Source organism: Brachyhypopomus gauderio, chromosome 21 (assembly GCF_052324685.1).
Source record: "Brachyhypopomus gauderio isolate BG-103 chromosome 21, BGAUD_0.2, whole genome shotgun sequence".
Taxonomy (NCBI): Eukaryota; Metazoa; Chordata; class Actinopteri; order Gymnotiformes; family Hypopomidae; genus Brachyhypopomus; species Brachyhypopomus gauderio.
Genome location: NC_135231.1, coordinates 2,429,361 through 2,453,910, shown reverse-complemented (window position 1 = coordinate 2,453,910; position 24,550 = coordinate 2,429,361). Strand labels below are relative to the sequence as shown.

The 24,550-nt window shown below is 46.5% G+C and overlaps 1 protein-coding gene and 1 long non-coding RNA gene across 6 annotated transcripts; one reads left to right on the top strand and one right to left on the bottom strand.

Annotated features, from left to right (window-relative positions):
• The first annotated feature begins 7,188 nt into the window (after nt 1–7,188).
• On the top strand, nt 7,189–20,258 carry eif4ba (eukaryotic translation initiation factor 4Ba). Of its 5 annotated transcripts, none has more exons than XM_076983833.1 (15): nt 7,189–7,327; nt 9,851–9,988; nt 10,172–10,377; nt 12,319–12,435; nt 12,790–12,844; nt 13,107–13,247; nt 13,453–13,575; nt 13,662–13,838; nt 13,945–14,185; nt 15,528–15,616; nt 15,710–15,944; nt 16,203–16,246; nt 16,620–16,749; nt 17,471–17,543; nt 19,233–20,258. In XM_076983833.1, exons 1-15 carry the CDS (start codon nt 7,315–7,317, stop codon nt 19,347–19,349), a joined length of 1,899 nt encoding a protein of 632 aa, XP_076839948.1. In that variant the 5' UTR covers nt 7,189–7,314; the 3' UTR covers nt 19,350–20,258. The 5 variants fall into 5 exon arrangements, with proteins under 5 accessions (XP_076839948.1, XP_076839947.1, XP_076839950.1 ...); XM_076983832.1 differs by having other exon boundaries at nt 10,169–10,377; XM_076983835.1 differs by lacking the exon at nt 16,620–16,749 and having other exon boundaries at nt 10,169–10,377.
• LOC143484848 (uncharacterized) lies at nt 19,379–23,912 on the bottom strand. Its single transcript, XR_013122729.1, has 2 exons — nt 23,323–23,912; nt 19,379–22,028 (listed from the first exon to the last, which is right to left on the bottom strand). It is a non-coding gene; the product is annotated as an uncharacterized LOC143484848 (long non-coding RNA).
• Between the last annotated feature and the right edge of the window lie 638 nt (nt 23,913–24,550).

The window sequence follows — 24,550 nt, the reverse complement described above, 5'->3', positions numbered from 1 at the left end:
ACAAGGAAAGAATGTTGCAAACATAGTGTGGTATTAACACAAATCTCGTAATGACTGGACGTCAGGGCTCAGGGATAGAAATCCAGTAGGAAAGGGCAGTGTGATGAGATGAGCCCATGAAGGCTGCCTGGGCGGTCCCTGGTTATGAGGGTAGACAGTGCTACCGAACTGCAAGCTGGATCAAGTCCTGATGGTCTGGTCTGCAGACAGTAAACACTGTTTAAGGTATGGGTGTGCCAACTGACTTCAGTGCATGCTTGTGTCACGCAATGCCCCACCATCTATAGGTAAATCAAGCAGTCTGCCCTTAACCAGTGTTTATGGTCTTATTTTTGCTTATTCGCATCTACTGTGTTTTGTTATTATTATTATTATTAAATATGTAACTCGATCAGGTGAAACCCTTACTGTACTGGATTGCAGCAGACACTGGGCTGTGTCTGTTTTGCCTGCGGACTACACCAGCTTCTCTTGTCTGAGGATGTGAGAATCCACAAGATATGTATGTTTGTAGTATACTAAGTAAAGAAATGATTATTTGAATTCAACTTGTCCGTTTGCAGGTGTCTTACAGTATGGCTTAATGCTATAATCCGTAGTTAAGCCTTTGTGTGGTTGAAAATCATGCCTGTTGGCTTTGAAGTCTAAACCAGACACTGAGAGAGTTGTGTCATCCTCAGTGGGTGTCCGGGTCTGTGTCTGCCAGGTGTGTCTGAGCCACCAGTGAAGGTGTGTGTACGCCTACTTTCTCATATGATTCTAAGTTGCACAATATTGCAGCTTGGCAGACTTAGCATTTCCGATGTTATCTGGAGAGTTCATAATCACCTGATGGTGTGTGTGTGTGTGTGTGTGTGTGTGTGTGTGTGTGTGTGTGTGTGTGTGTGTGTGTGTGTGTGTGTGCAAAGGTATGCATATCTTTGCACTGACTTACATTCTATCATGGTAGACTGTGTGTTCCTGATCATATCAATGGTTCACTTGGCTGATATACAAAAGAAACTGAAAATCCCCTAGCTATGGTCTTGTATACCAGCACTGCCAGACGGGACTATTCCTGTGTCTTTTCCCAGTCATTAAATGCAATATTTTAAACAACTGACAGACAGGCAGTAAGTAGTACACACACCTCTGTGCCTATTAAGTGCTCGTCTATCTTTAAACTGTAAATCAAAGTGATATTTGGCCCCGGCAGCACATGATTATGGCTAAAGGTGAGAGATAAAGCCATTTGTCAGGCTGGGAGTGAGTGCACAAAGTGCAGGATTACATGAAAGAATCTGACTGTGGGCTCCTGAACTTTATCTCAAACCTGAACTTTATCTCAAACCCACTGACGTAAAACATGCTACCCTAGAGCAGAAGTCTACTTGCTAATTCTTTAAGAAGACATTATCCATGCGCAGGGCTTAAAAGGAATAAGTATGTCAAATGTTTCTAACTCACACTGAGGGGTAGGCTTGTAACTACGGTATGACTAGTGCTTGCTCGGAGTTTGTTATGGGAAAATTGCATTCATATTTATTATCCATTTTCTTATTGATGCTCAGTTTCAGACAGTTCCTCCCTTTGGGTTATCATTTAGACTTTTTTAAAGGTTTGGATTAACAGCGATGTAGTGATTCAGTCATTCCAATTTGTCTAAATAGCTACCATTACTGTCCAAATGCCAAATGCATTAATTTTGTGTAGTTATAAACTGTACTGCACTGTACCAGCACACACACAGATCAAATCACCTGTGTGTCAAATCACCACCTTCCAGTAGAAGCTATGAACATATGTAAGGCCCGAGGAAGGTTTGGCTGTCTGGTTCTCTGGAAAGTGATGTCTTACGTTACAGTGCATGCCATATAAAAGTATGTTGACACAGCATTATGAATATTTGCATATAATTAAGAAAGGCATGAAATGTTATGATTATCAACAACATCATTTGTAAACCTGCTCAGTGTATGGTAAATATCAGAGGTGACACCATGTCTGTTGATTTTCAACCACCGATCCTTTGTTTGGTTAAATAGGCATGTCAAATTAAAAGTGTCTAGACAATGTCTTTATCTTCCACTTATTTAGGTATGGCTACATGTCAGTGCATTCATTACATATTCTATAAATGACTATTATTGTTACTGTTCATCAGTTTCAGGTTTAGAAAAAAGCTTAACTATGTATTAAAAGGGATTTCTCCTTCACAGTGCTGACCACGCCAAAAGTAACTCAAAACTCTTGTTTTTCTTAGGTGTGCTCAGCCTTAATGATGGCTCCACCGGGCTTTTCTGTTTGTGTTCATGTTGTTTTACTTCTATGTGAGGAAAAATGTTTAGTATCCGTATAATCTAATCAGAAGTGCATGAAGGCCACGCACAGGCTGTTGTCATGGTGGGGTTTACTTCTTATGCACCGGTGTGAGAAACCCGATCATATCTACTTCCAGGAATCCTGGGAGAGGAGGAGGTTTCTGCCGGATTGGTTTTAGTTTATTCGCCGTTTGCGGGAATGCTCAGATCCAGCCTGGCCGTGAGGGTGTGAGTCAAGAGTCCGATAGGCATCTGTCTGTCCTGGGAAAGAAAGCTGATCCGGCAGCAGGAGGGATCCAAACACTCCGGATCATCACCATGACACTGTCCCGCCCACGCTCGAGGACCGCCTCCGGAAACATGGGAAACGCCTCGTTTTCCACGTTGTGTTTATCATTGCAGCCATATTTACTTAACCTCGTGTTTGCAGGGTTAGGTGAGCTACGTGGGCTTGTTTGACAGGAGGTGAGAGTGAAATGCAGGAGAGAGACAGAGAGAGAGCGAGAGATGCATGTCCACAGGTTGATTGATATGACTTTTATGACATTGACACACTTTCATAAGAGTGAAATGGCGCCGTGTGTAAGTTACGCACACTGCCTAGTATTATGTAAGTGTTTCAGTGCTTAGTCAGTGCTGAAGACTGTTAAGCTCCTATAAAACCTCACTCTGTCCAGAACTGTCTGGATCTAGTTTAACAGTAAACACTGTAGAGGGAGGTCAGTAATGAGGCCATTACCTGGCACAGATTCTCGGCTACTAAAACAGGTCTCTTTTGTAAATGTTGGAACACTCTAAACAAATTGTTCTGCCAAACAAACCATTAACTGTCGTTCTTTATATGAATGCCATAAAGTGCACCAATATCTGACATGAATGCCAAATAGCATCTAAATGTTAAAACCACAGGGAACTAACAGACTGCATTGAAAAATTGCTTGTGATGCATATTTACTGCTTATAAACGTATAGGTATATGTGTATGTGTGTGTGTGTGTGTACGTCTGAACAAACTGAAGAAGGTTCAGGTGCTGCTTCAACATTCGTCTCACTTCACTGGTTCATATAGCCTAATGATCACACCAAACTAAACACACATACATGAATGCGCCCATGTACACTCAAACACACACACACACACACACACACACACACACACACACAGAGACATGTATGGTTGTTTCTAATAAAACATTCATGCAGCTCAATACAAGCATTGAGAACGTGTGATGTTGATAATTTAGTTGCAGCATTAAGCAATATGAAAAAGGCCATTCATAAAATGAGAAAGATGTACTTTAATTGCTCAGTGTGTTTTGATCAGGGCCCCCAGGTTATGATTAATGAACAGCTGTTGATCCAACAGGAGTAAACAGACAACTGAAAGAGCTGGTGAGTTGTATGTCCGTATTACACACACACACACACACACACACACACGCACGCACGCACACACGCACGCACCCACACACACACACACGCGCACACGCACGCACACGCAAACGCACACATACGCACGCACGCACACGCACACACACATAAACACACACGCACACGCGCGCACACACAAGCACACACACACACACACACCCCCCAGTCAGGTTTAAACCATCTATGGTCTATTCTTTTACAGTGACGAATAACCTCATGACACATCACTGTCAGATAGCAGGGGCGTGTATGCGGAGTGTCATTTAGATAACCTCTCAGTCATCGCCGTAATCTCTCCCACCGGACCTGCCTCTCTGTTCCCATCATCAGCACTATGAAAACCCTCAGGTGGGCATTCATCTGGCAACCCCGCCCGCACAAAACAAACACTCTGCTGACTCGCCAGACTGCAACCTGGCAACCGCAGTGCAGGGCCCCGTGCAGCAGTGTGTGACTCCAGAGAGAGAACTGCAGGATCACTACCCAGGTGTTCCATGATCCAGCAGCTCCTGGATCAGCTTTGTTTATGAGAAACAGATTGGGGAGGTTAACTAGAACTGACTAAACCTGTATCTTGGTTTTGCCCATATCTGATTACTCTTTACATAAAAACACCACTCTTGGAGTTTTACTGTGTTAGAGGAGTTTATTGATTTGCTGATTACATCGTGGTGCATGAGCAGATCTGGTTGTGATGTGAATCATAAAAGAAAGCAAAACCCAGGGACTCTGAATGGCATAAAAGCACTGTTTGAAATGGCCTGGAAACTGCACATGCGGGCCGCAGTTGGGAATGTAAGGAGAGATGGCCTGTTGTCAAAACAAACGATGTAGAGACCGCCTGCTTGGCAGATGCTAAGACCTTTGGAGAGTGAGCGAGTGTGAGAGGGAGTCGTGGCTTCCGAGCAGTAATGTGGTGTGGGCGTGTGGGCGTGTGTCCAGCCACTCGGACCCCTCCCTCCCACCCACCCTGGCCTTGCCCTGCAGGGACACGTGGGGGGGCGTACGGAAGCCGTTGCCATGGCTCCCGCCCTGCGATTTGGGTAAAAACAAACCTCCCGAAAGGGGGAATGCCTTGAGGAGTTTCTCCCACCCAACCCTGTGATCTTAATGGAGGATGAAATGAATGGTAAAGCATTCTTAGCAGAATGACTTGCTGGTGAAAAGATCTTGGGGCAAATAGGAGTTCTCTCGGGAATGATTTTAGTCAGTTAATAAATGTTCCATGGCAAATTTGAAAACTTCACCTTTTAAGGAAAGATTTGTCACAGGAATAAAAAAAGAAAATGAAGAAATTATACTTCACTGGGAATTAAACAGAGCGTAATTACCAGATCACAGATCTATATTTCCACTGTTTGCTCTGCTTTTGTGTCTGACTGGCTAGGTGAAGCCTACACAAAGCACCAGGCAGCACAGCACTATGCTGAACTGTAATGGACTAACACCGCAAAGCAGGTAAGAGACTGATACCGTGTGGTAATTTCAGCTGAAACACCAAGACAGTTCCTTTGAACTGGGTGTGAGAATAAAGCAGAGAAATCAGTCCCTGACCTAGAGGCATTATTCATTCATCTGGATTGCTGTTCGCTTACAAATAAAACTAAAGTACACCACACCTCCTTTCTTCTGGTTCAATCGGCCATCAGGTTGTAAGCTTGACGTGTGCTACAGATGGTTGACGTCTGTCTTCAGCGATAAGATAATGCCATCTAGTGGCTAATCACTGAACTGCACTGCAGCTTTTAATTAGACTCCTTGTCTAAGATAATTTGTATTAGCCACCTATTCACCGAACAGTTTCTGACCACAGGTCTGCCTTCAGCTGAATATGGCAGACCATTCTCAACCTAGAGGTGACCGACACATGCTAAACATTCCTCCAACACTGTTTCATTTGATAACTTGTAACCATACAGTATGTGCTAATGGTGTATTGAGAAAGGTCCACCACCCAAATGAAGGACTGATCTTGTGGTTACAAAATGAACAGTAATGTCGGGGGCAAAGGGTTTATATTCAAAGGGACAAGCTTCTAATCCTATCTAAGAACTACATAATAAAGAGAAGTGAATGTCGTTTGCTGCCTCTATCAAAGCTGATGGGCAGTAAATGTTCTCTCATGTAAAACAATAAACATTGATTAGTTTACATTCAAACTCATTTTTATTGCATACTTGTTTCTACTTAAACAAGACATCTGGACTTCCATGTTGACCTGATTGACTGGATTAACTGACTTTTTTAACGGTTTTTAACAGGACTGTTATAAGTGTGGGAAATTCCTTGTTGAAGAGGGAGGAAACAAGGAGAATCTTCGGTACGACAGATATTCATATTATATATATATATATATATATATATATATATATATATATATATAATTTCTTTCACGTGTAATACTATGTTCTACCATAGTGGTCAAAAGTAAGACACATTGCCATCATAGTTATATTTGGATATTCCAGATCTAATCCCCTATACAGTTTTTCATTGAAAGGTTAAGCTAGGATGCAGAGTAAGTCCACATGAAGTACCGCTCTGATATGTTCCGTGCAGTTTGAACAAAACATGCATTCATATGGCCAATACTGACCTCTGCCTTACACTGTCAGTGACGATCTAGCAACATTTAGCTTGTAATGTAACTCTGGTTGGCTAGACAGCCGAATGAGTTGTACAATTTTTACAATTCTTTTTGGCCTTCTGGGTAAAATGTAGCCACAAGGGCGCATACTAGCACACGTAAGAGTTAACCTAGCTAGTTATGTCTAGTTTATTAACCTAGCTAGTTATGTCTAGTTTATTAAACTAGATAGTTAGGTCTAGTTTATTAATCTAGCTAGTTATGTCTAGTTTATTAATCTAGATAGTTATGTCTAGTTTGTTAATTTAGATAGTTATGTCTAGTTTGTTAACCTAGATAGGTAGGTCTAGTTTATTAACATAGCTAGTTATGTCTAGTTTGTTAATCTAGATAGTTATGTCTAGTTTGTTACACTAGATAGTTAGGTCTAGTTTGTTAACCTAGCTAGTTATGTCTAGTTTATTAACCTAGCTAGTTATGTTTAGCTTATTAATCTAGATAGTTATGTCTAGTTTATTAATCTAGCTAGTTATGTCTAGTTTGTTAACCCAGATAGTTATGTCTAGTTTATTAACCCAGATAGTTATGTCTAGTTTATTAACCTAGCTAGTTATGTCTAGTTTGTTACAAACGCAAATCTAGGAAGGTGAGTCAATTTAGCAACAGGACGCTAGCTAGCTAACCTAGCTTCTAGTTCTAATTCACTAACGTTAACGCAATCACACTACTAGCTACCACAAACAACCCCGTACTAGTAGTACAAATAGGGCAATTAATTTCAACCAAAATTATTTTATACATTCGCCACAAACAAAGAAAAACAATTACGAGCGAGCTAGCTATTCTACCTACACAACTAGTCCACGGTTTTACCGCAAGACGCGCCGCGTATTCGTTAACGTGACCGTAACCGCACTGGATGCGCGCGCACGGCTGCTCCGTGCACGAGCGAGTGACGTCTCCATCCGGGGACGTGACACGCGCTCGTTCTCCATCATGGCGGCGTCAGGTGAGACATTTCAAGGGGTTGTGCCTGGGCCGGTGTGTAAATGATGGTCGTAAATTGTGGCTCGAGTCGGACGCGGGGTGACCGGAGCGAGGCGGACGCGCACTGTAGCCTGTTGTCCTGCCGCCGACGGTGTTTTAACGGCAGCGAGCGAATATCGAGAGCCTCGGTTTTGAGTTGGACGGTCGCTGCGTATGAAAACTGGCGTGCACCGCCTAGCTGGGAGAGTGAAAGTGCGCGGAGACACGGCAGCGTTGGTCGCAGCTGGGTCACACACCGGCCGGGGCCGGCTGCTCCGTGCTCGGGTAGCGGTGAAACAGTGTTGCGTAGCTTCAGCTTATACTCCCGCACACGTCTCTCGTCTCCGTTGGCCCGCAAATGCGGCGCTGGGAGTGTTTAGTGCCTCAGAAGGTGTTGATTCCGTGGTGTCTTGGCTGGATGTCCAACAGCTTTTTGCGCGGTGTCTCGGAGTGTCATGACGGGGTGTTAAAACGTGTGCTTTGTCTACACGTTAAATAAGTTTTATGAACAGTTGTCGACCAAACGGCGAATGGCTTCGGTGCGTTAAGTTGTTTTAGGCGCAGGCGCAAAGTTGAGGGAGGGGCTGTTTGCTTTTGAGAGGCGCTGTAGTTGGTTCACTTCCCACGTGTGCGTCTGGAGGGAGGGGGTGAACTGGTGTGTTTACTCTCACGTCTGACTGAAAACAAAAATGAAGCTTGTAAGCGCCGACGTCCGATACTTGTTCATGTACCAAGACTAAGGGCGTACTCACACTAGGCTCTGTGATCCGGGCACGGTTGCCTGCCGAAGCACGGTTCGTTTGGCTAGTGTGAGCGCTCCAACCGTGCCCGGGCCCGGATCAGTTAACCGTGCTCGGGCCCGCTTTGAAGAGGTGGGCCAGGGCACGATTCATGTGGACTCGGGCACGGTTCGCTTCTAGTGTGAGCGCTATCCGTGCCCGGGCCCGCTTGGTGCCTCTTCTGATTAGTTCATTTCGCTGGAACTCAAACATGACATCAGTGATGCGACGCTCACGTTAAACAGTCATAGCGGCAAAGCGATTAGCAGACAATCGTTGTGTTAAATTATCGATAAATCTGTGCTTGCACCGTGTTTCTGCACTCCCAAAACGACTCCAAAAATACAATAAAAAGAGAATCGTGAACTCTATAGTGTTGTGCGAGCGCGCTTTTTTCCAAATAAAGCGGCGTTGTGATGACGTAAGCGTGCTCGGGCCGGGTTGCTGAAGCGAGTGTGAGTGCAGGCCAGAGGGGGAGTGGGGAGGGGGGATAACCGGGCCCCAGCACGGAACGAGCAAACCGTGCCTAGTGTGAGTACGCCCTAAATGTGGTAGATAGGCTACTGTCGCACGCTCGTCCCGGGACATGAGCTGTGGAAACATTCAGAATTCACGTTATGCTGCCAGTTGCAGAATACTGTTGTTGAAAATGGGGAAAACTTTAAAACTCACCTCAGAGGGTTCACGTGAAGGCTCTAAAACCCACCTCAGAGGGTCCACGTGAAGGCTCTAAAACCCACCTCGGAGGGCTCACGTGACTGCTCTAAAACCCACCTCAGAGGGTTCACGTGAAGGCATGTAGAGAGCTATTCGAGGTGTGCAGAGACCAGCAATGCGATGCGCATGAAACAGCAACTGTACTTTCTGTATTACTGCTTACTAACGTGAAGAGACGCCAGACATACTGAGGCCACAAGTTATGCTTGTGGTTTACGAAATTGTTTACAGCATTATGTCCCGAAGCTATGATGCTCAGGGTTTTGTTTAGGTCTGGCTTTGAGCTATGGAGCACCCAGATTCACAGTGACGGAATGTCCTGACCACGCAGATTACCACAATAGACTTCGTTAGGCGCTTAGTAACTTTGCAGCTGCAGAGGAGCAAAACACGTCCACGGTCCACCCCACCCCCGGTTGGTGTATCGGGCGGTTTGTGCTAATTCCAATCTAATGCATATCAGAAATATGGATTTAGTCTACACTTTAAGTCAAGTTGAACGGTAAATAAGCAAGGCGGTTTAATCTTTTAAACATGTTCTGCTTCTGTCTTAGTTACAGCAAAGCTAATATGTGGAATCATGGCTTTATCATACAGAACCATACAGCATTTTGCATTATACTAATTTATTTTTACCTAAGGACACACCCACTACAACAATTGCAGCCCTTATCTGACATGGTTGTCTGCTCCACTGTGCGTTTGTGTGTGCATGTGTGTTGGGTAAACACATCTGTTGGTTCCAGTCAAAGTTGTGAGACCAGTTCATATATGTCATCGTGATATACATTAAACCAGAGAGCGCTATGGAAACGCCTGCCTGTTACTTACCTCCTCCTCTGCGCCGTCCAGAGCGCTCCGGTCCCTTTGAATCAACAGAGGAGACACGTTTGGTCTCTTTGACTGCTGTAATGGAGCTAAGCTTTAAGCCCTGCTCTGTGGTATTTGAGGTAGCTGAGCTAAATAAGGGCGGTCACTTTTTAAAATTAACTTTTACCTGTCTACCACAGCTAAGAAGACCAAGAAGAAGGGGAAGACCCTCACCCTCACTGACTTCTTAGCAGAGGACAGTGGTGGGAATGCGCCCAGCTACCCTCCCCCCAAGCCCACCAGCTGGGCAGACGAGACAGATGAGATAGAGGGAGATGGTAAGACATCAGGAACCAGACACCACATGTCTTAGGCTTTGGTAGGCCTCTGCAAATCTCTTCTAGCAGTATGTCTGTTAGATGGGCCTCTTCATTAATTTGCCATTTTTGCCGTTTTTGGCTGTTTGAAGACCAGTCTGGGTCCCTCCCTCTCAAACTGTCCATTCTGCTCCTCTTCAGCAGTTACCACGTCCTGGCACACGGAGGACGACGTGTACCGCGCGCCCCCCATCGACCGCTCCATCCTGCCCACGGCACCGCGCGCGGCCCGCGAGCCCAACATCGACCGCACACGCCTGCCCCGCAGCCCCCCATACACCGCCTTCCTGGGCAACCTGCCCTATGACGTCACCGAGGACTCCATTAAGGATTTCTTCCGGGGCCTCAGCGTAGGTGGCTTTGTTTCCTTTTGTCCCTGTCCCCGTATTGAAGGCCAATGTCCAGCCATCACACCCCCCCCTACTGGTCAACCATTCGCAGAAACGTTTGCTGTTTTGCAACTGACGATCCGCCTTGATCGATTGATCTGAGAGGAAACGACAGCATTACAGAAACAGTTTGAAGGAGTGCAGGATTTTTCGTTCAGGGGCTTTCGAAGCTGCGGTTTTGAACTTTGAGACCATCATGAGCAATGGATCTCAGCATATCAGCCATAAAAGGAACACGCGTCTGTGCTTGGAAAACCGATCACAGAACACAGGTTGCGTGGAGTGGTTTGCTGTTTTGTGCAGGAATTTATAGCATAGTTTTTTTTAAAAAAGTCTTTTAATGCGTCTTGCCATGCCGATTGTAAAGTCAATTAATGTTTTGTTCTTGCTCATTGTGAGAAAGCTGTCAGGCAGTTTAGCTTCTGCAGCACGTGCAAGAACTTACTGGACTGGTTAGACTGGTTTGCCTCTAAAATTTTGTGGTATTCACATACAGCTGTTGATTTTAGCATCCAAAGAAGAGCCTCACTCCACTTTTCCACGGTCTAATGCTGACATGTTGCAAAATGGACCCCGTTTATTACTGGGATTAACCCAGTATATAAATGGAATAGAACTGGGTGAAGGATTAGGCCATAGTTAGAACACGGGTGTAAGGGAAATGCATTACGCCACCAGTCTGGGACACAGCCAGGGTACCCGCGGGTCCTTAAAAAGTCTTAAAATGTCTTAAATTTAGTTTTCCATATTCAAAGCCTAAAAATGTCTTAAAATGTCTGGAATTTTATGAGGGGAGGCATTAAATTATTATAAGTGTGTGTTGTTCAGTTGTTCTGTTTTATTTTACCGACGATATGTATATTATCATTTTCGCAACGGCCGTATACTCCGCATGGTAGATGGCGCGATGTGAACTTTGCCGAATCTAGCGCTAGGACCATGCAGAAAATAACCGCTCCAGGGTCCTAGTGCTAGATTTCTAGCGCTGGAGTATACGGCCTCAACAACGTCAACAATTCTCGTTCGCCCCCCCCCCCCCGTCAACGATGTGGAACACACCTGCATCCCCAGTAACAGTATTATTTTTTCTTGTGAGAGGTATTAAAAAGGTCTTAAAAGTCATTGAATTTGAGATTTTAAAATGTGCAGATACCCACCCTGACAGCTCCAAGAACGCTCTCTACCTGTTGGGAGATTTAGGGAGGGTGTTTAACATTGGAAGCACAGCCACGCAGATGTTTATGGTAGTCTGTGCATATAGAATGGTTCAGTATTATTCCTACTATATAAAATCATCCATCAGGAAAGCCAGCCTTGTACGTGTGTGCCAGTGGACGTGTTTATGCCATCCCAGCAGTGCTGTACTATTTGCAATCTATTTTGATCCCATCTAGTTGGAAGTTGTAGCATCTCTTGAAGTCTGCGCAGATATCACTGTCCTTTGGTCTTTTTCTTTATCTCACTGTGCGACAGGTCACGGAAAATCTATAAGGTAGGTATCTTTAACGCCGTGTGCATGTTTCTTAGGGCCAGCACGTCCAAACTAAGCAGGCAGGAACGCAGAATACCTGGTAGAGCTGTGCTGGGAGCTGGTATAGAGCCAAAATGTCTGGACATTCACAAGGACTGGAAACACTCCAGGACTCTGTGCTTATATGTACACTGGGACCTTAGGATGAGGAAGGGTACAGGCGGCTCTCCAGTGCACACGGGGCGTTGAGCTGAGATTGACACGTGCGTCACTCAACTCGCGGGTGGGTGGGGCGATGGCATTGGGGGAGCCGTGGATCCCCAGATATCTCGCAAGACTTTACAGCTGCACTTTACAGCTGCACTTTACAGCTGCACTTTACAACTGCACTTTACAGCTGCACTTTACAGCTGCTCACTGCGTTTTTGCAGATCAGTGCGGTCCGACTCCCACGGGAGCCCAGTAACCCAGAGAGACTGAAGGGCTTTGGCTACGCAGAGTTTGACGACGTGGAGTCCCTGTTGAGCGCGCTCAGTCTCAACGAAGAGGTGAGGGCTTTAATCTTACCATTTTTATGAACTCGGTTACACTACATGCTCTGACCAAAGGGGTTAAATACAACGCTAATAACAACAATGCTTTTTAATAGAACTGCTGCTAAGTCCAATGACAGAAGTGGCCTAAATGAATAGAAGATAAGAGAAGTAACAAAATCTGAAATTTTTTAACTGCATTTTTGCTGAGGGTCTAAATGCTGTTAATATCACTTGGGTGGCTCTCTTTGTCCACTAGGTGGCGTTTTCCCTCTGTTTTATATTAAACGTTTGGGATCATGGGATGCTTGGATAGTGACATAATGTTCCTTTTCCCACATACTTCTTTAACAACCCGTCTTTCTGCAGAACTTGGGGAATCGCAGGATCCGCGTGGACATTGCAGACCAGTCCAATGAAAAAGGTATGTGCCTTTTTACCCTATATTGCATACGCGTCGACGCAAATTATTAGTGTCTGTGCAAGATGGTTTCAGTAGAATGTATTTTCCTTTTTTCCCCATCACTATCCTTCCCATCCAAATTCATCTAGTTTGGCCTGTTGGGAATATTGAGAATGAGTGGAGTTCAGTGTTATAAGGGTCAGGAGTGTTCGTACTGTTGGCCTTTCACATTTCCCCCATTGTTCTAAACTCTTGGCCTGCCCTGTGGACGGTTGTCTTCCAGAGAGGGACGACCGGTCCTCATCGGGCCGGGACCGCAACCGCGGTGGCGACCTGGGGCCCGACAAGACGGACTCGGACTGGCGGGCGAGGCCGAGCAGTGATGCGGATGAAGGACCACGAAGAGACGACTCGTACGCAGAACGTGAGGACATTTTCAGGCTTCAGACGACACATTCTGCTGTATAGGATGGTTTATTCAGCCAACAGCGATGCCATTTCGACTTCTAACGCCCTGCCAGTTATACATTACTAGAACAGACGTAGCTCTCATGGCAGCGTTTGGAGCTAGTAGTAAGCACACCGTTTAACTTGACTTTTAAACACACGTTTCTCTTTCTTTGATTGAGGGTCCCGAGATCGCTATGAGTCGGATCGGTTTCGGGACGGCCCACGGCGGGACAACGATCGCTACGATAGCGGCAGAGACAGATTTCGGGATCGCTACGATGACCGCAGAGACTACGACAGAGGTGGAGCGGCCATGCTAATTTTATGCTGGATTTAAACGCAAGCTTGGGAAATACCGACTCGCTGAGCATCTCGATCTGCTGTGCAGGGTACGAGTCACGCAGCTCGGGGCGTAGACAGTTCGGCAGCGGCTTCCGCCGCGACTACGACGACCGGAGGGACGACTACCGGGGCAGCGGTGAGCGCTACGGTGACCGTTATGGAGAACGCTATGGCGACCGGGAAGAAAGATACGAGAGACGGGAGGAGAGGCATGAGGAACGAGGTGAAGCAGCACGTTTTAATCCAGTCCGGCGCTTTAGAGAAACGGTGCCCCAGGGGTTTCTGGGATGTCGGGTGGCTTACAATAGCGAATGTGTCTGTTTGTCCAGGGCCTCCTCAGAGGCCCAAGCTGAACCTGAAGCCACGCAGCGTCCCCAAAGAGGAGGACACGGGCGGCTCCCCCACCACCGCCTCCAGCCGAAGCGCCTCCATCTTCGGAGGGGCCAAGCCCGTGGACACGGCCGCCAAGGAGAGGGAGGTGGAGGAGAGGCTGAAGAGGGAGCAGGAGAGGCTTCAGAGACAGCTGGACGAGGAGAAGGGCAGAGGGCCGGAACGCAAGCCGCGAGAGAGGTATAACGCACGCACACACAAATGCACACTCACTATTGCACGCACGCACAGGTGTGCGCACACACACACAACCGCACGCACATGTGCAAACACAAACACACCATAAGCAAACATACGTAGTTTATTTCTCTATGAAACGGACTGCCGTCCATAAAATTTATGGTTAGCCTAGTGTCCAGTGTTGGACACTGTTTGGATCACTTCCCAGCTGATGTGCAGCATGAGCAGTAATAAACGCCCGACATGGAAGACCTGGAGATGGAAGGAGAGAAGAATCCAGCAGGACTTGCTGCTTTGAGGTCCACCACAACGTCGACATCAGGCTAGCGGACTAACTGAAGGAGTTTGTTGTCCCCAAATGCAATTTGAATGAAGTGGATTGATTTGGCCAGAACAGCCAGTGTGGGGAGCCCTGCAAACACTCTTCTTCCGACACTCTCATCTCCGTTCAGAACACTGTTCAAACTGCACGAGGACCTCCTTCCTCAACATCCCATCATCAGCACAACGTGTTCTTCGGGGCCATCGTCTTCCTCGTTGCTGTCCCACTTCCCCCGGAGTCTGAAGCCAGCCGTGCGTCCCGTGGCCCCCAGCCAGGTCCTCCTGCTCCACACTGGCCTGTTGAAGCTGTTCCTTCTCACTTCTCTTGGCTTTGGCTCGCACCTTTAGGGTATGATGTCATGGAACAAAGTTTAGCTCACATGCGTGATAAAGTAAACAGATCATATAAAATGAAGGAGTAACAACGTTGGCGAATAGCGTAGGGTGTAACGTTTTGATGTTCTAACAGCACTGGTGCAGAAATTACTTTTAACATGGGAGCAATGAAGATTTAGAGAATCAGTTTTTTAGTGACTACCACTAAGAAACATATTCCCAGTGCTGATAATCCTTAATCCATCATGCTTGGATGGCAACAGCGTGTAAACAGAACCGACGGTGATTACTTGCTAGCTTGATGCCAAAGTGCTCCGGGATGCTTTCGATTTCAGCGTTCGTCCAGACCGGTTGTACTGCTAAGATTAAACCATTTCCAATTAGGAGTGTTTAGAGAGCCCCACGTTGTTATAGAGCACATTCCCTGTCTGAAACACTCCCACGTTTCGGAGAATCGCCTTGCTTCATAGCGACGTGCGTTATACAAATTGACATGCTTATGTAAACGATGACGTCGGTAACACTGATGGGTCGCGGCCCCTTCCCGTAGCCCTTGTATACACGTCCTCTGGTGAATCCCCTACTCTTGTTGAGTTACTTATATGTTAAATGTGGCCACACCTGTCTGCCTGTCATTTTGAGGGGAGGAACCATGTTAAGTTCTGTTTCCTCTGCCCATATTAAGGCACCCCAGCTGGCGAAGTGACGACCAGGCCACAGAGCGCTCTCGCACAGGAAGTGAGTCATCACAACCAGGAACTACTACGAGCAGAGGTAAGCTTGTATTGCATTGACTGGTCAGTCGTTTGTCGTAGGTGCGTCCACCCCGGCTAGGTTAGGTCATTCTGTCTCGCTTCGCTCCTGCAGGCTCCAGGCGCCGGGAGAGCGAGCGCTCTCTGGACAACGAGGTGTTCGGCGGCCGCGACGAGGAGCCGCCCTCTCCGAGCAGCCACACCCCCCCGGCCAGGCAGGAGGGGGTTCCGCTGAAGGTGGTCCCGGCCCCGCCCCCCAAGGAGAACGCCTGGGCGAAGCGCAGCACCCTGAGCTCCAGCGAGAGCGAGGCCAAGCCCGCCGTCTCCGGCAGCAGCGCCACGGCCAAAAGGTCAGGGTGCAGACACCCAACGCCATCGCCACACCCCCTGCCCCCACACCCAGCAGCACGTCATTACTGAGGTTTCCACACAAACCCACAAAATAACCATTATTTTAAATTCAAGAGAATTCAAAGAATTAATGTTCTATAATAAAAGTAAATTTATATGGGGGCTCTTCTGCTTGGTTTCTGGAGACATTCAGATGGAGTGGCCCTCAGGGTCTGCCTCAGAATGACTCTGAGTCCTTTTTGCCTGTCTGATTTCAGCTCTACAAGCTCAGCTGATGAGAGAGTTCCCCAGAGAGGTAAAGGTAAGATCCTGACTCCTGCAGGCCAATACAGCCTCCACACGTCCAGCCCACCGCCGTCTCTACGCCTTGTCCAGCTTTTTAAAGCTTTTTTTGTTTTTTAAGACTCGTTCTTCCACACCCATCCTAAAAGTTCGAGCAAGGCGAAACCATTACCTCTCAGACACACCTCCGTATGCCCAGGAAAAGAGGCGTCTGCTCCAGACAACAGCCTCCCTTTCGTGGCAGACGCCTCTTGGTGGTACCTTAGTCAAGGTTAAAATGGCCACTCTGTGCTTGGCTGTCTGTAACCTCACCCCCACCCCTCCCCTGCTGACCCACGTAGCTGTGTGGTAGTCCATAGCCCCCTCTACTGAACGCCTGGCTCTCCTTGCAGATGAGAACAAGGCAGACGGTGTGCGTCGGGACAGGGGCCCCTCACGAGGCCGTGGCGGGGCCTCGGGTCCTGGAGCAGGGAGAGGCCGCGGGGACACCGCCAGCCGCGACCTGCGGAAGGAAGCAGACAGGTTAGCCTCCCTCTGGCACCCCTTGTGGCCAAAAGAGGAAACGGAGTGGAGTTCCTCTCGCTCTGCCCACCTCTGTAAGGATATGCCAACCAGCAAATGGCGGTTGTTGAGACGCAACATTTTGGCTTTATTTATTCTTTGAAAAAGAAGAGATGGGTGTCCCAGTGGAACTTTGTCTCTGTTCAGGTTTGCCTGAAAAGGTTTCATTTAGCCTCGTACCTTTTACAGCAGGGTTTTGAGTAGTTTTAGACTGCCAGATCGTTCCCTGTGGCCGTCATGTAGCTACCCTGCACTCCAGGCATTTAAAAAATCAAATCTCAGACATCTAGGGCTAAATCTAAAATGGGCTCTTCCCTGATTTGCTGTCCACCATGTAGCCTGTAAAAAGCCACTGCCTTATCCTCTTGGAATATTCTAGATCATTTAGGCTTGGCCCAGAACTGGCATTATGTCCTTTTCACTAACCCAACAACTCCTCCTGGGGGGAGGAGGGCATTTTTCAGGTTGTTCGTGGCCTTTAAGCTGAAACAGACTACTGAACTGTTAATATCCCTTTGAATCCTTGGTCCTCTCTGGGCAAGTTACATTTGGCCTCAGGAACTAAAAAAAACATTAGTTAGGATGTCCTTTTAGCTAGTGGACTAAGTGTGGACCAGGAGTAGGGGTGTGGCAGAGACTGGCCTCTACAGTGCTGTTTCACTCTGTTGTACGTTACTTGTAGAAAGGACCTCAGAAGAGAACGAGATCTCAGACCAGCACCAGAGCCAAAGCAATATGAGGAATCTCCCAGTCCTGTGAGTGACAAAGTAAAGGCCCCCACCCCACCCCCCCACTCCGAGCCCTGCGCTCCTCACTTTACCCCTGGGTGTACCCCCGCGTATTTGCCCCTGGGTGTTCCCCCGCGTATTTGCCCCTGGGTGTACCGTCCTGTCTTTGTCTAAACATTTCGACATGGATAATTCCTGGGTGAAATGTAAAAATGATCTTGTTTATCCAGTTAATTCAGATTAGTGTAAGAAGTCACCAGTAAGTGGAGAGGTGACCACTTTAGGGCATGTTAAATGCATTCTGTCTAGAATAAATATTTCACATTCAAAAATGGCGTCCTTTACAGAATAATGAATGTGAGTGGCAGGTTAATTGGGGAGGGGGCTTTGTTAAAGCACTTACTAGTGATGTAGTTTGCTTCACTACACAGTTCTGCTCCATTTCGTTTGTCAAAAACATTTATTAGCTGACATTGTTTTACCTCATTAGTCTTGTTAGACGAGAAAAATGTAAAGAACTGTTGCTTTGAGAACCTGGCCCATAAAGCCCCTGTTATGGGTGTATCTGTTGTTGTCCCATGGCCTAAGTCAGCAGTAAAGAGTAATCCAAATGGGTGAATCAATAAGTCATTACTCGTATTCGTACACCTCAAAATACGAGCGAACAAATCCTTTACGTTGTTTTGTTTTGTGGGGGTCTGTCTTCAGCAGGGTGTGGTGGTCAGTAGAGGTCACCCTCTGTCCTGTGTGGACATGTGTGTTGTTTTGAACAGATGTTTACATGGGCCCGTAGACCTGTGTTTAACAACAGTGTAACAGTGTACCTGGAGGAAGCATAAGTTCGTAGCCACACTCAACCTGTGGCGCCCAGATGTAATATTTCCACAAATTACTCAAATGGATAAGAGGTGGGTAAGAGGGGTCACTTCTGTCTCAGATGGCTTCATCATCAATGAGAAGAAAGCTCTCTTCTCCTAAACTGCATGGTTACATTTAGTGTTTGTTGTCTTTTTAAAGCCCCTGCAGAGCCTCTAGCAGGCAGGTGAGAGACCGATTATGTGGGGAACTAGAGAGACTAAACCTAACAAAAGAAAAATAAGAAGGGTTCAATCGGTCAAAATAAATCTGCTGGCATCAGGGTTTCATCAGACAGTCATGGCCTGGTGGTTATGGAACTGGTCTTGTGACCGGTGGGTCGTGGGTTCTATCTGCCATTTCTACAGGTTCATCAGGATCACCTTCTACATAGGTTGTTTACATAAAATCTTGTCTTGTTAAATCTGTCTACAAATGAGTGTTACTGTTCCTTTTTGCTGACCAAAGCATTTTTCCAGAATGTATTATTTATTTTTAAGATTTTGTGAGGGAAGATGTTGCTTGTGAACGCCAGGTTGGTCTGATGAAGCACATCAAGTGTTGAATGCAGCAGTCTGGAAAGGCCTGTGTCCTCTTTTTGGTTTTGTGCTCTTTCACTCCGTATTCTTGCACAAACCGTAACAATCAGCAGAAGTCAGTGTGTTGAAAAAATGCAGTGTTGACGCCAGTATTGGCTAAGGTCGTTCATTTGAAACAGAGGACCATTCCACACGTGAGGGGGGAAAAAAAAGAAATCTGGTGTTTTAATTTAGCAAAGGAAAAGGTTTTTTTTTTCCTTATCTGGCTAGCTATTTTTTCTTTGGCGGTTTGATTACAACTTGCTGTCATCTCTCTTGACAGAAATTCAGCTCAGCCAGTAAGTACGCAGCCTTGCTAATGGACGGCGAGCAGGGAGAAGACGCGGAGGAATCGGAGACCGAGAGGAGGGCGGACTGCAGTGAAGACGGTCAAAAATGAATTAATTCTTCAGCTTTTTTCCCCCCCCCCTTCTTTTCCATGCAGCTCTGAAGGTCCCAGCTCTACCCCATTAAAGTGAAATCCCTGTCTAAGAGCTACCTTCTCCAGGACTTGAAAGGACATGAGTGTGGGGGGGGAAATATCGGACTCGTTTTTTAAATAAATGGACGTATGGGGAAGTTGGATAAAATGATTCATGACTAATAAAGAAGTGGGCTTCAAAAGAGAGACAATCTGATGCCGTTGGTGCGGTCACTTCCGCCTAGGGGACACCTTGGGTGCATATCTAGCTCTAGCTTAAAAAGGAGAGTGCCACAAGGTAGGTCTCCTTCCACCACTGGGTCTAGTTGCAAAGGGTTTCCGCTTTTCTCTTCACCTGTAGGACTGTGTCAAACAGCCTCATTGCCGTCCTAGAGACGTCTGTGGCTTGTGTGATCTGTTGGGTGGTGGTCCAAACCCCCCGAACCCAACTTCATGTCTTAAACCCTAGCGTACTATTATCTGAGGCTTGAAGCAGGGATGACTTCAGACTAACTGGTTGCAAGAGAGCAAACGTTTCCCACACCATATGAATTTTTATTTTATTCTTTTTGCATACTCCATCATTGCGATGCCTTTTTTTTTTTTTTCTTCCCCCACCCAACGAATCATGTTGCAGATCCATTCTTACGGACAAGTTTATTGAGCTACCTCTGTGGCCTGATGTGCCGTCCGAACAAATGTTTTATATCAGAAGTCTCCCATTTAAACGGGTCGGGTTAGCAGCTTGTTAGTCATATACAACCAGCATCCCTTTGCCCAGTGTACTCGCAGAAGTTTGGTCACCTACGTTGCTTCTGAATCACCCAGTGCCGTTTGTGTGCATTCTGAATAAAGGTTTTAATAACAATTATAAAGTCTGTAATCACAGTTGTACAGCCCAGAGTCTATTGATGTATTGAGCATCTCTGCACGTTTGAAAATTTCCTGCAAATCCAAGGAGTGCAATTATATGAAATGTCATAATGTAACCTAACAATTCTAGATTTAAAAAACTTGTTTTACAGCATCCTCAGGATAACGGAGACGAATGGAGAATTTTAAACACATGACCTTTTCAGGTCTTGTTTGGAAAACATTCAAATGCCAGCACTGCTATTTCTGCAAAAAAAAAAAAAAAAAACATGCTTCTGGCTTGTCTAAACACAGGCTCCCTATCAAGTGAACAAGACAGAGATTGAAGTGCTGAGAAACATGGTTCCTCCTGCAAAGGCAGAAGGTTCTGAGATCTTTGATAGGAGGAGCAGGAGGTTCTGAGATCTTTGATAGGAGGAGCAGGAGGTTCTGAGATCTTTGATAGGAGGTGCAGGAGGTTCTGAGATCTTTGATAGGAGGTGCAGGAGGTTCTGAGATCTTTGGTAGGAGGTGCAGGAGACTGGCTGAAAAGGTCATACCCTGTAGTCCACCCAAAAGCCCAAGCTCTGTTAAAGATCTGTCTCTTTTGAACTCATGCATGGCTTTGAGGTCAAGGATCATCTGTACGGTTCCCCATTGCAGCTGGTCAGTGTGAAAGGAACACGATCCATGTCATGCAAGACATCATGAGCCTGAGCTTCCATGTGCAAACACTTAAGACTGTAGCGTATCAGCTTGATGCAAAGCTTAAGGGAGATTCCATGCTCTTCATAATCTCCACTTCCCATGAACGCGAGCACACTCGCTGTGGGAATGTGGGGTTTTGGTAATAAGCCCACTCTGTGGTTGTTGAGGGATAGTTTTACCAAAATGGATGCAGGGAATTTTACAATCAGGCTTGCCCGTGGGTCGTCAAAAGCCACAAAAAACATGTTTGCCAATTACTCTGTGCTTTGATTGAAAGCCCTGAGCGCTAAAGTGGAAGCCCATCCCTGCCGTTTTCCTCCAGCTCCACACCAAGGCCCACTGCCTTAGCCTCCCCTCTGACCTCTGACCCTTCGCTGGGCCGAGGCCGAAGAATGTGCCCTCAACCCCAGGCTGCTGGGGTCTTGTAAACAGAGGCCAGGCCCCGGAGCCCAAACGCTGCTCCTTGAGCAGCAGCCGGGGATGGGAATCGGCCGGGGGCCGCGGGGTGTGCTGCTGAGGACAGGAACCCAGTGTTCCCAGCCTGAACATCTGTGCCAGTGCTCCCCCATCTCCATGCTATTCTCACCATCGTTTTCTCAGCGTCGGCCTGCTGCTGCTTCAGACTATGGTCTGTTCTGATCTCCTGGCCTAAGTATGCTTAAGTGAAGACCACCGGTCTAAAAACAACGCCAACCTTTTCTTTTTTTCCTGTTTTTCTGTGTTACGTTGGACATAGATCTAGACTCCTGCTAGCCTTTGGTTTGGAGCCCAGTCAGATGTTGTTAGCTTACCCCATGGGTAACTGTCCGCCTGACACAGGATGTTGCTTGTAGCATCCCTGCCTCTGTCATTCCCACCACCATATTTGGTCATTACAGTCACTATTAATAGCGCCCGGTTGCACGTCCGGCTTTTGTACCCTTGAGTCGGTGCACAACGGGACTTTTGTTGTCCGGTTTTGAACCAACTGTGTCGATTGATTGGAGCTCGTTCCTTTCCTTCCTGGATCTCCAGTCTGGTTTCCAGGCACTCATGGCCCAGGATTCTGCCAAGTTTCCCCTCAGATCCACCACATAGAATCTCCCATTGTAGAGGATGCTGGTGGTTAAAAAAAAAATTGTCTCATTTTCACCACAGCCTAATGACTCTAAACAGATGAGTTCTGCTCAGATACATTACACGCTGTTGATGCTCTAAATTTACCCAGTGAAATTACTGAGCAACATAGTGCTAGAAGCTTTTAAAAGTTTTTCAATAAACTCCCTGTGTAGGATTTGGCTGTATGCGTCTGCTTTCAGCCTGGCTGTTCTCTGGAGGAACACAAGCGTCATTCAGGTGAGATGGATGACTTCACACATGGCAGCAGTGTAGTGAACACTGAGGACTCGGAGACGGCTCGTCGTCCTTTAAATATCCCCAAGATGTTAAAACCCTCAGTGATCTGAGGGGAGACTTACAACAGCACGCTTTGTTTTCCTGCATTCATTAAATTCTTTGAGCAGTCATATGCTACTTTTTAAAAGATGTTTTTCAAACATACGTTATTTATATTTTCTTTGTTGCGCAACGGTACTTGGAGGTTAGCCGCACTTTGGTGCTTATACGTGAAATACTGCCACGTTTGTGGTCTATTCCTCAAACTCGTGGACACACCCTGATCTGGGCACAATCGTTTGGTTGTTGTTTTTTTTTTTTTTTACTTGGGCAGCAAACTCAAGATTAGAATTCTAAATACAGGCCTAACCAAACCCTGGACAATTCCTGAGCATTACAATATGTGCTAAGTGAATGCTGGTTTAGGTGGAGACTGCGGTAAATGTAGAAAATGCCTTGTTTAGCCATTGTGGGGGTTTTTAGATTATGGTTTAGGATAAACAGTGTCCTCTACACCGTAATCTCTATTATGTTATCCCCCGTGGGTGGTGTCATGTAGCCATCTGTTATGTCTTGGACTTTAAGGACTGCACTTAGTGCTAATATACATTTTACAATTAAGAACTGCACTTAGTGCTAATATACATTTTACAATACAATTGAGCTCTTCCTATACATTTCTGTATTAATATGTGGCATTAAGACGTTTATTTGCAGTGTTCCTTGATTGAAGTTCCAAGCACAAGTTGGCCTCAATTAGCCAAGCCATTAACAGCCCTGTAAACATGCTGTGATACAGCCTCATAGGCCAAACCCAGGTGCATTAGACTGCTGCCTTGCGGGCATATCCACCAGCCAAGGAATTGCTATAAACAGGGTGGAAGGAGTCTTTCCTAACCGTGTCAACCTGGAGGAAAACCGGCCATCACAGAAGCATTTATTGGTGACTCCCCTCTTTTAATGACTGCCCCATAAAACCAACAGATGCAAACACTGCCCGTTCCCCGATACAACTCACCTAACGACTTAGATGTCCAGCGATACAATTTGTTCAAGATTACCGACTCATTAGTAAAGAGGCCGGTTAGGCATAATAGCCTCTGAAGTATAATTCACGCATTATGTTCAGGCGTGAACACTGCGCCATGCGGATTCTCCTTGGTCACTACATGTTGGGTTTGGTTTTCTTGTCTTCCCGTGTGCTCGGTCTGGTTTTAAATAAACGAGTGTTTATTTTAAAACAAAACAAAAAATGGAGGTTGGTGTGTCCACTGGTGCTCCTCTGCCTTCTGTCCGTCTCTCCTTATTTGGGCGGGCTGCGTCGGCTCTATTTTCGCCGCTCCAGGCGCGCGTTCTCCCGCTCTGTTTACTGCGGTTCTGCGTGTCCCGGCGGGACGCTAACAGACGGAAGGCCCGGATACCCCGAAACCCCGGCGCTACCCGCATAAGTCACTTATCATCTCGGCCTCTTCAGTCTAAATTTCTTCCCCTATCCTCCTGCAGCCTAATTCTTTCCCTTTAAAAGTCTCCCTAGACCATTGCCAGATAGTGAGATATGTCTGCGCAGACAGCCGCCAAGTGAAGGCCTTGCCAGAAAGTGCTCCGCTGTTGGCCGCCGGACGCGTTTGTCTGCGCGCGCCGCGGGACGGTCCGCCTGCAGTCACTGCAGGTGCTGAAAGACGTTTTACTTGTTTTGTGGGCCGGTTTGCTTCACAGGGGGCCACCTCAGGGTCCGACACTCAGGAAATGTGACACTGTTATTAGGATGCTGTGTTATGCTAAGAATCAAAGCTGAACAGTAAATGCAGAGGGCTTACGCACTGAATCAGTTTTTGCATTCACTTTTTTCAGTTTTGCATTAATACTGTCATTTTGTGTTAACGAACACCATGATTTTCCCTTTATTAATTATCTCCTTTAAAAAACATTTGTTGGTAAATGTTTGGCTTGTCCCTCCCTAAAATATGCACCTACAGATCCTCTTATTGGAGATGTATGTGGTCGGGTTAGTTTCCAGCAGTAAACAGATATGAAAGAGCAGACTGTGATAATTAGTGCCGCCTCACATTGAAATCTTTTGATCAAGCTTTAGCTTTTTTATCATGTCTTGTTTGTATGTACATGACTTTAAAAAAAGGAAAAGGGTGTAGAGACATGAGTGGAATTTGCCTTAAAAGGGTTACAGTTTAAAAGCCCCACAGAATCGGCCTGCATCCTTTTCTTTTCCAATCCCCAAGACCCCCCCC